This window comes from Cynoglossus semilaevis, chromosome 13, assembly GCF_000523025.1.
Source record: "Cynoglossus semilaevis isolate Cse_v1.0 chromosome 13, Cse_v1.0, whole genome shotgun sequence".
NCBI classification, from domain to species: domain Eukaryota; kingdom Metazoa; phylum Chordata; class Actinopteri; order Pleuronectiformes; family Cynoglossidae; genus Cynoglossus; species Cynoglossus semilaevis.
In genome coordinates, this window is record NC_024319.1 from 19,786,616 (window position 1) to 19,799,882 (window position 13,267).

Genomic DNA, 13,267 nt, shown 5'->3' on the forward strand with positions numbered 1-13,267 from the left:
CATCAGAGGTGGCGAGAATTCACAGAGATGTGCGGCTGCAGAGATGATGCCTTAATTTAGTGCTCAATTATTTATCAGTGCTAAATCCTCCTCGGTGGACTTTCTGCACACTGTCACAGCTGTAAGCCATTTTCATGAGATGCATCCCAGCACCATTACTCCAGGCTTCATAAGTTATGTTTCTCCCAGGAAGAGCCTGACACACCTGCAACTTATGAGTACAGTTTTTAGGAGTCAGAAAAAAAAGCTATTTTCAATAGTTCCAGTCTTTCTGTCGATTAGTTTACTCTTTTAGAATTCCTTTTTTTTTTATAAATCACTTTAGTCTATACATTGAAACAAAGACTGGACTGAACATCACTAGGGAGAGGTCATTTGAAGTCACAAGTTCAGTTTAAAATTTTGATTTCAAATCTGAGTCAGTGACAATAAATGTGTGGCTTTGTTAGTGCTGCGTTTAAAGTACCGTTGTTGGGTCAATGTCAGTGTCTGATTGGTCTCTGGCCTTAGTATCAAGAACTGTTAGAAATCCAGGCATTGAGGGAACTAACTGGCACAACTAAGCAATGCTTGCAGGTTAAGCGTAAATGCTGCTAAAAATGAGGCTTTCTCTCATTTGATCATCGGTTTGTGAAGAAAACAAACACATTATGCATGTTTTATTGACACTTCATTCACACACTTTGGAGACTTTTCGGTAGATGTTTCCAGTGTGATGACAATGCTCAGACATCGGAAACAAAAACAGTCATTGGTCCTGAGGACAATAGAAAAGCCACAGTTACCTCCACAGGTTCTTATAAGTGCTGTCTGTCTTTATTGTTGCTCAAAAACTGTATCATTTACTTTTTTTGAACAGAAACATGAGGTGTTTCAAACCTGTTAAAACAATATAAAATTCATGCGAGGAAATGAATGGATTTTCTTGAAAAACCACGCAGTCAATTTTTCTAAACATCAGAGTGATTATAGTGGTTTAATGTCACTATTATGTATTTTCCAGCTATAAAAACACTGCTACAGCCCTATAATGTCTCAAAAACTCAGCGATTCACCACAGGTCACTTCGTCATCAATAGGATTGACATTTTGTTTCTTTGTTCTCGGGGACTTCAAGCCCCAACAGAGTTCTTCTTAACTTTCACACAGCATCTATACTGGGCATCACCAATGGCAACTGCCATTAGGGAAATACAAGACTAACGCCGTCTTATTGTCACGGCTGCTTGTGTCGGATTTTCCCACAAGCCCGCAGAATAACATGGCTTTTGTGGTCTGACAAAATCATATCATTACAACAGTGTTGTGAAGAAATCCCCAGTCCTCTTACAGCAGAGGGGAAAGATTTCCAATGATGACTAAGATCGGCTTCATTTTTTTAAAAAAATACTGACTTCTGAGAGTGTAACTGAGGTTTCTCTTTGTCTTTTGTGTTGTTCATAATTTCTGGCACTTTATGCATTAATGGTTCAAACAGCACCAATTCTGTGATGGGGGACTTGGAGCGTCTGGAGGTTTGGGCAGGTGAAGTAAGGAGCAGGGAGGAAACATGCTGCTATTCCATTAGAGGCAAATGGCAACGTTGGACCGTAGAAAACCTCCTCTTTACCCTCTGTGCTCACATCCAGCACCTGGAAAATAATATATAAAACAGCTGTAAGGCAAACCTACCAACTTCTTTCAAAGGAGATCAGATTCTGGTAACGTAGAAAATACAAAGCACTTGTCTTTACATGTTCATTCCAATTACTTTAGGAGCAAGATGTCAGCAGAAGGTCATTTTAATTTAATTGGGTCAAAAGAGCTAACAGTTAGCCAAGAAATAGCTCAAAGTTGGAAACAAGATTGGGAAAAAAATGTAACAAAGTTAGACCATGTTTAGTCAAAAGATTTAAAAGTTAAGCCTGAAACTGCTTAAAACGTTCAGTTAGTAGAGTGAAACAATAGCAACAAGTTAGCCAAAACCATTAGCGATAAGATCTCTTAAACATAGAGCTGCATTGGGCTGAATTTAGCTAAAGCTATGGAAAACTCAAGCTAAAAGTTCAAATTGTTAAAGTTTAGAAAAATTGAAAAAATGTAGCTAAAAACATATTACTTCAAACAGTCAATGAGAGTCAGCTCGAAATATGGTATAGAATGTTTAAAACATGATAAGGAAAACCAGATTTTTTAAAAATATATATATTTTCATCCACGTTACAGAGAGAGTGCAGCGTTGGTAATGTCAGGGTAGAATCAGACTGGGACTGTCTGGCCCTTAGATCTCGCTGTTTTAATACACGAGATGTGTGGAGTAATTTTATGCAGCGTATATCACGCCGTTTCGCTTCACTGCATGAGCAGCATACGAGCAGCATCACGAGCAAATTCATACTCACATTATTCACATCACATTCTATCTGATAAGTGTGAAGGATCACAACAGCTGGGAGTGTAAATCTAAAATCTCTCACCTGAATGCATGCCAGAGGCTCATTGGTCCAAATGGAGTAGCCTCCAACCACATAGATCCTGTCGTTGTGAACGGCGATACCAGACTCGTTTTGACCTGAGGGGGACAGAGACACAATGCTTCACCATGTCAGACTGAGGGAATGAAGACAATATGACTTCCATGTCCCCCCGAGAGAGAGGGAGGGAGATAAACAGAGAAAGACGGAGAGTCAGGACTGAGCTGCTCCTCTCTTTCCTGTGACTTTGTCCCAAACTTTGACAGACACAAAGCTGGTGAATCTGAGGTCACTAAGACTTTAAACCTTGTGTATTTATGACCTTCCCTGATGTGTGATATCAGTAGCTTTGACTTACTAACTGTTCAACACTTTGATTGGAACCCACTGTGACTGGAAATATTAACATTGGTCCAAATGCAAACGTCTGTTTGGTTTTTCTTCTCCAGCTACTGAGAATATAATACAATAACATGAATCTCACCCATAAAGGTCATTGTTGGTCAAGTGTTGAAAAACTATTTTACTAGAGTTATTGACAAATTCAGGATCTCCAGTGTAAATCCATTCTGATTTGTTTGCTTTGTGACAGTAAAAGTAAAGTGAAGCCTTTGGTTTGCAGTTAAAACAGAGTCATCTTTTTGAGCTAACACACCATGACACACTGAACGTCTTTGATAAAAGAACATCTGAAGATAAACATTAAAAGCTTGAGCACAGTATATAAAGTTGTAGGAAACATCAGTGAGTGAGTTACACAGTGTGTACTTTCATATGTGTCACCTCCTCTGCTTTATTAGCTATTTTACTAATATCAACTGAAAGAAAATGAAAACCAGGAACTAGCTACATCACAGAGGATGAACTCATATTTTGGTCCATTTTTTTATAAATGTTCCATCCACAATAGAGCTCTCTTCACACACACAAGTAAAGTAGGAGAAGACTTTTAATCACCCTCCTGCCCTGGGACTGATGTGAGAACTGACTATAGAAAGCTAGCAGTCAGCAACCTCTCAGCTGAGCTCAGCACAAAAACTGAGACCTAAAAGAGAATGTCTGGTTGTGTCTAAACATTCATTTGTCAGCACACTCCACCTCTTAAAATCAATCACTGACACTTTATCTACTGTGTAAAAAGCCCATTTCTGGCTCCTTGGCAATTTAGCACCAAGAATTTTTTTTTTATTGTGTTAAAATGGTATTTTCGTTAGAAAGTATTAACAGGCACAGTTATCTTAACCCAGAAGTGTCTAAGCTGTTAATGTTGTTCATTCTAATGGGGTCATTTTGATTTCTACTTTCCTGCATTATCTTGATTAGCTACAATTTAGCCATTTCAGATAAACCTTAGTTAGAAATGTACCAAAACATCTGACTTGAAATAAACCTCCATCCATCCATCCATCCATTTTCATCCGCTTATCCGTTACCGGGTCGTGGAGGCAGCAGTCGCCACCCAAATCACATTGCACCGCACCAACCCCCTTAAACCTTCCTGTGGGTGGTGAGTCCACTGGAAGGTACCAACCGCCCTAATCGGGATTCGAACTTGCCCAGGAGGTGAACCCTGGGGTTCCACACCAATGACAGAGACATTGCCTCTGGGCCAAAGCGCCACTGAAATAAACCTAACCGCAAAATTTTTGCAAGGCAGCTAACACTTCCATAACTATAACCGCACAATTTTAGCAAGGCAGCTAACACTTCCATAACTATATTCTAAGACTTTACTCTTATTTTAAAGTATCCATAGAAAGAAATTTTGAATTTAAGGTGTTTTGTATGTTGTTTGACGTTTCCCACCCGTGAGGAGGCTGAAGGAGCAGCGTGTCCACTGGTCCAGGTCCATGTTGTAAGAGTCAATGTGCCGGACCAGGATGCGGTCGTTGTTGTAGTCCAGATCGTTGCCGCCAAGCACGTAGAGCTGCCTCCTGACTGACGCCATCACATGGTACACCCGTCTCTGCAGCATGGGACTGCGAGCCAACCACTGGTCCTGGAGGAGGTGGAGGTGGGGGGAGGAGAGGGAGTGGAGGGGTTAAAGCAGATGGACAGGAGGAAGAGAAGAAAGGGAGAAAATTACGTGATGCAGATGAGAAGGAGGTGAGGCGCAGTACGACGGGGAAAGGAGGGAAGGAGGGAGAGAGGGGGCGGAAAGGGAAGGAGGATGAATAAGAAGATTAATATTTAAGCATATCCATGCATGGGTAATTGATGTATGCTCAGTGCTAGATAAATAACGTGACACTGGAGCTCTGGTTTGTACTAATGACTTCCCTCCCTATTTCTAATCATATGTTTCAGCCACTCCATTTTACACCAAGGATCCCTGCTCATTTCACTAAGTGTGCTGAAGCTTATTTTGTCTCAGGGTATGTAAAAGTGTGTGTGTGTGCGTACGTGTGTGTGTGTGTGTGTGCTTGATTGACGCAAAGAATGTGTGTATGTGTGTGTCTGCTGGGAGCTGACGGGTGGCCATCTGTTGAGGGTAGAGTGGGTGGGGGGTTGCTGTAGCTCTGGCAGGTGAAAGTAGATTCATGGTGAATACAAATGAGACTTTCTCCCTCTCTCTCTCTCTCTCTCTCTTTCTCTTGTCTCTTCGTTTCCAACGCCGACGTGCACAAACACAGACCCATATGGATGTGCACCTCACGCTTATACACACCGCATTACTCTGCGCTGCTCTATAGATACACTGTATATATGAGCCAGGCCCCTTTAACAGCTGCCTTATCACATACGCAAACAAAGGCTGCACATTCCCATGCAGAGAGCCGTGTCAAAGTGTACACACGGAAATCAATACATTTTTCCTATAATACACTGACACAATGCAACAAATTAAACGGACATCTGGTTGACTTTCCCTGCATGTTTTAGGTGAAACATCAAGTGCTCTTTATTTCTGTCTCATTAAATTGCGAGTCGTGACCTGATTGTATATCATGTGTAGAAATGGATATGACCATCAGCAGCTTTTAGTGGAGCTGTGGACGAGGACTACAATATTGGAATAAAAATTAAATTTAGTTTAGTGGGCTGGATTTGCCCCACAGGCCATCTGTTGATCATCACTGTCATGTAGAGACCAGATAGACCAGATCGTTAGCATAAGGTCTGTAGTGTTATTGTTGAACAAATCTATGGCAATTTCTGACCAAAAGCATTGCATTAGTTTGTTTTTTAATATGTAAGTGTGACTGTTGCAGCCTTACCAGGAGCATTGAAGTACACTGAAGTACATTCTTAAGCCTGAGAAAACTGCCTGAGCAACTATAAAAATTATTGTGCAAAGAACTTGAAGCTCAGTGGCTTAGGAACAAAACTAAGCCTTAATTAAACCATTGTATTTCTCAGCCCTTTAGAGCAATTATACCATGGAAAACAGTAACAGCATTAGCAATGTTGTTCTTGGACCTGCCTTAGATCTCCTGACATAGGACAGAGGTTAAGATCTAAGGAAAACTCAGAAGTACGGTGATAAACCTCAGGGAGCATGGTAATATATCTCCAAAAGAAATCACTGTCAAAACACAAATATTGGTTAAATCTGACTCTTTAATTTCTGCTTTTCTTTTCATCACATGCTTATATAAGTAGCCATAAGTTTACACAGGTCTGTGCAGTGGCCTCCGTGTGTACATGTTGTCCAGTGTAAACAGTATGGTTACCTGTTCTGGATCATAAACCATTAGTCGATTCTGGTACTGAGCCGTATTAGTCACTCCACCTGCAAAATAAATGAACAGCAGCCAGGAATTTTAACAGAAGGAATTTACTAAAAAAGTGTGTTTCAGTGTGTGTGTGTGTGTGTGTGTGTGTGTGTGTCTGCTGAAATGAATCACACCCTGGAGTCTTCCCCTCCTCACACTCGTACCTGAGATCCAGAGCAGGTTATCAGCCACACAGCCAGCGTGGCAGGACAGTGATCGGTCAAAGGGCTGGACAAACATCCATTTGTTCCTCTTGGGGCAGTAGCACTCCACAGAAGGCAGCACCTGCCGTAGCTCATTCCTGCCCCCCACAGCATACAGGTACTGACCCAGAGCTCCCAGAACAAAGTGTTCTCTGCAGGCTTTCATAGGGGCAATGTCTGTCCACCGGTTACCCCTGGGGTCGTATCTACAGGCAGTCCTTACTGCACACGTCCTCCCAGTGGCATGCTCCACCTCACCACCCACCACGAACAGGAAGTTCCCCATCGCTGCCACACAGTGGTGGCTGCGACCAGTGGGCATTGGGGCCAGCTCGCTCCAGTTGGACCCACCGGCCACACGTACGTGATCCTGCCCAGCTGGGTTGAAGTAGCGCAGCTCCCTGACTCTGCTGATTTCCCGCTTCCGCCCGCCAGCTATGTATAGGGTAAGGGACTGAAACCGCGGTCTTGTTCGAGCCGACTGACGCAGAGGCTGTGCAAATACGGCGTGGTGGTAGTCCAAAGCCTCGTCCACCAGGGCGGCAGCAGTAGGGCTGGACTGAACCATGGGGTGGCTATTGGCGAGGTGGTGCAGAGTAGGGATGTCCATGAGGCCATAGCGCACGTGTTGCAGGAGGTCCTCAGTGTACTGGTAACGGCAATCGTGTTCCAACCACAGAACGACCAACTACAGGTACAAAGACAGAGGAGGAACAGTTTATGAGAAGCACATTTTATATGCCGTATCCTTACTGCATTATTATTATTATTAATATTATTATTATTATGATAATAACACATTACACACATTAAGGCAACACTTATCTACACATTGTAGTGAAATTATTTTCATCCAAAGTTACTTTCAATACCAGTGGAGAACTTCTGGTCCTTTTCCTGGGGCTGCACTTCATGGGAATAACATAACATTACCAAGTTTAGTAACTGTTATGTCAAGAAGAAAGAGTACGGAAGGAAGTTGGAAAACAAAAGCAGAAAATCTAAAAAAGGACAAAAAAAAACAATAAGTGAAAGTGTGCTTATTATAATTGTTTTTCTTGACACCTATAGGCTGCTGTGTTGGGGCTTAGGGGAGCCCACACATGCACACACTCACAGACACACACACACACACACACACACACACACGCATTAATCAGTACCATTCAATATGGCAACTGTAAATATCCACAGGCAACCTTTGTTTAATGCAGGCGAACCTGGTTCCAGAGAGGGGATTTAATTGAACTTGAGAGCATTGCAAGGTTATTTAACTGCAACGAGGTGTGAATGTGGGCGAGGAGACTGGAGATCACTGATGCCATTACCAGAAAGTGTTGTTTCTTTTACATAATCAATGCACAGGCTGACAGAACTTAGAACTGTGGAACAAAGGCTAGCAGTGGAGACGAGCAGTGGGGATGACCATGGACAGATGTTGGAAACAATTTAGAGAAAAAGCCTTTGGTAAGTGATGTATGTGCACATGCTCAGTGTGACTTTCATCTTAGTTATCCAAGCAAAGCTGCTGCTCCTTTATTTCCCCTTCAATTAACTTTTTAAACTATGAATATGCAACAAACAGGCACATCAGGTAAGTGTTTTTTTGTGATACCGGTGCCATCTTTCTGTCTCCTCCCCTGTTTCTCTATCACTCACCGCGCCTCTATCCTCCTCGTAGCTGTGAAGTGACTGTGTGTGTCTCTGCACAATGGCAGCTGACTGTGAAGGTCACGCTGCATCACACAACTTCCTCAGGGCACAGAATAAATCAACTCCTTTTCCCTCCTTACCCTCTTTACTGAAAGGGAAAACTGGAGAGAAACTGTGTGTGTATGCGGGTGTGTGTGTGTATGTGCGTGTCCATAAGAAAGAGCTAGACAGAGCGAGAGGGAGGGGAGGAAACATAAGGGAGGAAGAAGCTGCAGAAGGGCAAAGGATGGCAAGAAAGAACAGAGTAAAAAAAAAAAAGCAAAGCCACAGAAAACGTGATTTCCAGAGCGCCAAAGAAAACTCTGAGTGACAATGATTGACAGCTATGCTATATCTCTCCTGCGTTGGTGCGCACAGACCCCCACCCGGAACCCATGCCACCACCACCCCACCCCTTCAAACGACAGCCCTCGCTTGCCGTTCGCTTCCGTCTGATGCCCAAATTAACCTTCTGGGCGAAGTGAAGGAGGCCCAAAGCAGCCTAATCAGAGGCTGATTATGGCAGCGGCGGCTGGCTAAAGGGTCAGGGTAATTGTGCCATCAGAGGCCTGATTGTTTTCAATCAGACGGGCGGCCGAGTGACAGCTGGGGGATTGGGGCCCTGATGGAGGCGCGGTGGGCTTAATCAGAGAAGAAAAGGAGAGAAAGAGAGAAAGATCTGGTGGTGGGGTGAGGAGGGGTGACAGAGGAGGGGAGGCTGATTGGTGCAAATGAACAGTCAAAACGGCGAGTCCCCAAACTGAACTGCTTCAGCTTTACTCCCAGAGTCTGACAGTCTATAACACAGTTGCACACAAGCAGAATCATGATATGATATAATATGAGGAGATAGAAATACTGCAATTCTCTTTCTTTCTCCATCAGTTAAAAGTTGAGTGAAGATGGCCAATTTGTCAGGAATTTTAATCTAGCATAATACTCTGAATTATTAACAATTATGATCAACTCATATCATTGCATGGTTTGAATTACAGGATAGACTAAATTCCACTGTCCAGAAGAACATGATGTGAAATATTGAAGAAGAATGCCTCAAACTAACTTTATTAATTTACTCAGCAACTGTTTCATTTTATTATCTTTGGTTGACTGTTAAAAGATAAAATATGTAGCCATTTGCTTAAAGTGTCAAACAAAAACACCAAGTACATTGGAAGTATGGAGAAACTGCCTTAGGTTTACCTGAGACCGCAAACAATTTCCAAGTAGAAAAGAAAGCCAAGACAATGACCCTAAAGGTCAGCGTCGGTCCTGATGTATGTTTATCAGGTCAAAGTGGTCTCTCAGAAATAAATAAGTGTCCAGTAAAATGTGTGCTGCATTACTGCTCTCCGGGTCTCTAGGTGTGAGTAAATACAGTTACCGTAAACACACACAAACACACACAGACTTCCACTACCTTCCATATCTCCTCCTCACTCAGTGAGGTGAGGCGGTCACTCTTCAGCACCTCCCTGAGGAGGCGGTAGGGCAGCTGCAGGGCCTCATCCTGCCGACTCTGGCTCAGCTCAGACAGATGCTCCACCAGGAAGCCCACCACTGCCTCCTCCAAGGTGGGGAGGTGGAACAGGTCAGCCACACGGTACAGCTCCAGGTAGTTCACACTGCCCAATTCCTGCAGGATGAATATGAAAACACACACATTTGAATGCACACCTTCAGCATTTACATAAGATGAAAAAACTCAGGGACAGCTGTCAAATCAAATCATGTTACAAACACACCACTATGTAATCCTTCAAAGCGGGAGTGTAATGAAACTTCAGCTTTGTTCAAATACATTTGGTCATAAAGCATTGTTTGTACCTCTTTGCGGTAGGACAAACACTCCACGGTTCTCCTTTGTGTTCAGGTGTTTATTTAACACTTTTAAATTTAATTTTCCTCAGTACTTACAAACAGCCAGAAATGACATCATAAATATTTAAAATTTGCTGGGAGGCCCCTTTAGGCAGACTCTTACCCTCAGGCAATATTTCACACTTTGTGGTTCAGTCTTTGATTTACTATAGTTTTGATCCTTTAAGAATATTCCACCTATACAGCATTTGAGCTGGGTTTGATTTTCATGGCTGAACAACAAAATTACACGTCAGGTAAACAGAGAGACGTGGAGAAGAAGGCAGAGTGAGAAAACCCATCTAAGGCCTTAATGGTGTGATAACACTGCCCTCTTCTGGTCGTTACACGGCACATGCAGTGTTTTGTTTTCTAATCTGGTGGTGTTTGATTTATATTATATAATGTAATACGTCAACGGCGTAACTAAAGAGATGGTTAAGATGATACCTCAATATGAAACGTGGTTTTACCATCATGGAGAATAAGAAAATATTTGTATTTATTTTATTTTACTATTTTTAATAAAAAGGCCACAGAGAAAACATTACAGCAAGGGTCACCAAGGTGGGCACCTGGAATACCTAAGGTCTGCCTGTCTCCCTGCCCTCTGCTGTATAATCAGTGTCATCACACTCACCTGTGTCCTGTGATTACCTGTTCATTAGTCCCACTTGTGTCACCTGGTGTCCTATATAAACCTCTCTCCCTCCCTCAGTTCTTGTTGAATCATAGTTCACTGTGCTGCCTCCTTGTTCCTGTTCTAATTCATGTCTGATTTGCTGTTGTTCCGTCCTGGTCCAGTGAGTTTAAGTTGAACTGTTTGGAATAAACATTCTGCACCTGATCAATGTCCCTCTAGTGCTGCTTTTAGGTCCTGCCTTCACAGATGCGTAACACCGAAATTGTACAGTTACTGTTCTTTTTCACACTTGCAGTGATATTTACATGGTTGCAGTAATGATAGTAAGACGAGCGTCTGCATTGATTCGTTTACTCTTTAATTATTTTGTCATTGTTCCAGAAGTTTGATTTAAGTTTATGATTTAAACCTCCACCCCAGGTAGAGTTAAAGCATTTTGTTCAATATTGGTAAATATACAAAGCTGAAACCTAACATCAAAAACATATGTCAAAACTAAATCACTATTTTGACAGTGGAGAATAAATATTAATACGTTAGTAAATAATATTAATAATTGATATTCGTAGACGTGCTGTAGACGGATTTGTCTCATGGGTTCCTTCTCACCATGTAACAGCTGCCCCCTAGTGGTAAAAACATTTGATTAAAAATTTAACAGTCTTAAATATTGCAGCTCTAACGTTCACTGTTATGAACTCGTCACCAATTAATGTCTGATCAGAAACGGTTCCGTTTAAGGACTTACACTGGTACACTGTGTAACAGTTCTATTGATCAGTTCTTTGGTTTCCACTTAAGTGAATTCCGCACATGTGCATCCGTCACAGTGGTGGGTGGAGGCGGTTAACTGTGATCGACTGACAGTTCCAGTGTTCGGCTGCAGTGTGACTTGATTAATCAATGGCATTGGTTCAGTCTTACCTTACAGTAACATCACTGATTCAATCTAACAAACAACTGCTACAGTCAGCTGCACCTTGTTAGACTGTTACAGACAATAGAAAGTGTAAAATTGTATTAACTCCAACAAATGGGATTTAGACCCTACACACCACTAGGTGGCACATTCGAACAATTTCTAAAAATGTGTTAAAACTGCAGAAGAGTGAAGGCAGATTGTCTCTGAGCACATACACAAGGAACATGTAATTAAAACTGAACGGGGGGGGGGGGGGGGGGGGGGTACTGTAATATTCCCAGTAAAATACCCTGTACAAAACAAAAGTTTTTCTTTTTTCTTTTTTTTTTGGCTCTGCAGAGTAAGATAGACTAACTTTGCTTCTATTCCAACAGATTCTGCTTGGTTTCTGGCACAGTATCCAGGAAACAGACAACAGTGTGGCCTAGTTCACTGGATATGGCACTGTACCTGATTAGAATTCTCTCCACAAAATGATAAACAACACAATCTGACCACAGGACATGTTTTTATGCAGAGACTAATGACCTCCCAATGGAGAACATACTTATGATGAGTGGGAGTTCAGTTTCTTCACACATTTAACTTAGAAGACACTAGTTTTGAGAAATACTTAATTTTAGAACGACACACTGGCAGAACATCTGTAAATGAGGACAGCATTAGACCTCCTTCTGCCAACACATCATAGACATCCACTTACTGGACCCCTCCTGTGTTCCCTGATTTGTGGAATAACCCATTTCTGCCTGAAGTGAGTGGACAACTTTATTTCATTTAGAAAAACGATTTAAACTGTACATATAGATGTACAGTGCATATAGGAAATGAACATTTGGGTGGAATTTTGCTTTGATTTTGGAACTTATTTTGACCTGACTTGAAACCCAAGGAACTGAGATTTAAAAGATTTTCTTTTCTTGTGTGGTGTGTCTTGAGTGATCTGGATAGTGTCTATTCTTTTTATACTATTTAAATACTTTCCATGAAAAATATTTGGTCAGTTTACATTTGCTTATTTTCTAATGATAATATCTACTTCAATTTATTAACAATATTTTTCCACACTCGTCTGACACATGGTTTTATTGCTTTTTCTCACTGAAAACTAATCATATTAAATGCTTCTTTTAACAACTGTTTTCTCAGCGTACATTCGTTTCGGTATGCAGCAGTGAGCAGCATTATGCTAACGAAAACCTGGGTTTATCCTGTAAGCAGCTTTGAGTGAGTAACACTAGGGGGCACAAGTGATACAAACAGAATATTTTCCCTTATCTAATGGGAATTTCTTATTTCTCAGCTGTGTGTGTACCTGGATGAGGTAGTGAGAGCAGAGGCTGAGCAGCTCCAGCAGCTGCAGGTGGCTGCCTGCCGACAGGACGTCCTGGATCACCGCCGGCTCCAGCAGAATCTGGGATAAACCAGGATAAAACAGGTCACCAGGTTTCCTTCAGAAATCACATATGTGGTAGAGTATGTTTTCACCAACATTTGTGTTGCACATGTGGATGTTCCAAGAGTTACCATCAAATTTATGTAATGTTTAAATACAGTGTTTTGTAAATGTTGCAAAACTGTACTTAATGTTTAGTCAGTTTTTAAAGGACCATAATAACTCAAACAGTTGCTAAAAACAATAATCTCATCACAACTGTTAAAATGCAGAAGAAACATGTTGGGTATTATTCTAAACATGCATTGTTGTGTTAAAAAAAATCTTACACACAAACTGCTGAAACAGAATGTGTATATAATATAATATAATATAATATAAT

General features: G+C 41.7%; 1 protein-coding gene and 1 long non-coding RNA gene across 2 annotated transcripts in view; one reads left to right on the forward strand and one right to left on the reverse strand.

Moving 5' to 3' along the window:
* Positions 1-644: 644 nt before the first annotated feature.
* The window catches only part of klhl32 (kelch-like family member 32), a 25,467-nt gene continuing 12,844 nt past the window's right edge, over positions 645-13,267 (reverse strand). Inside the window, exons 4-10 of the mRNA XM_025061873.1 lie at positions 12,805-12,903; positions 9,485-9,700; positions 6,334-7,060; positions 6,128-6,186; positions 4,260-4,452; positions 2,457-2,551; positions 645-1,631 (exon numbers count right to left, since the gene is read on the reverse strand). Of these exons, the coding sequence (XP_024917641.1) occupies positions 1,470-1,631; positions 2,457-2,551; positions 4,260-4,452; positions 6,128-6,186; positions 6,334-7,060; positions 9,485-9,700; positions 12,805-12,903 (1,551 nt within the window). The 3' untranslated portion in view covers positions 645-1,469. The remainder of the gene's footprint in view (positions 1,632-2,456; positions 2,552-4,259; positions 4,453-6,127; positions 6,187-6,333; positions 7,061-9,484; positions 9,701-12,804; positions 12,904-13,267) is intronic.
* The window catches only part of LOC112487980 (uncharacterized), a 6,885-nt gene continuing 4,254 nt past the window's right edge, over positions 10,637-13,267 (forward strand). The window contains exons 1-4 of the long non-coding RNA XR_003051615.1: positions 10,637-10,727; positions 11,864-12,243; positions 12,639-12,716; positions 12,793-12,927. This is a non-coding gene — a long non-coding RNA (uncharacterized LOC112487980). The remainder of the gene's footprint in view (positions 10,728-11,863; positions 12,244-12,638; positions 12,717-12,792; positions 12,928-13,267) is intronic.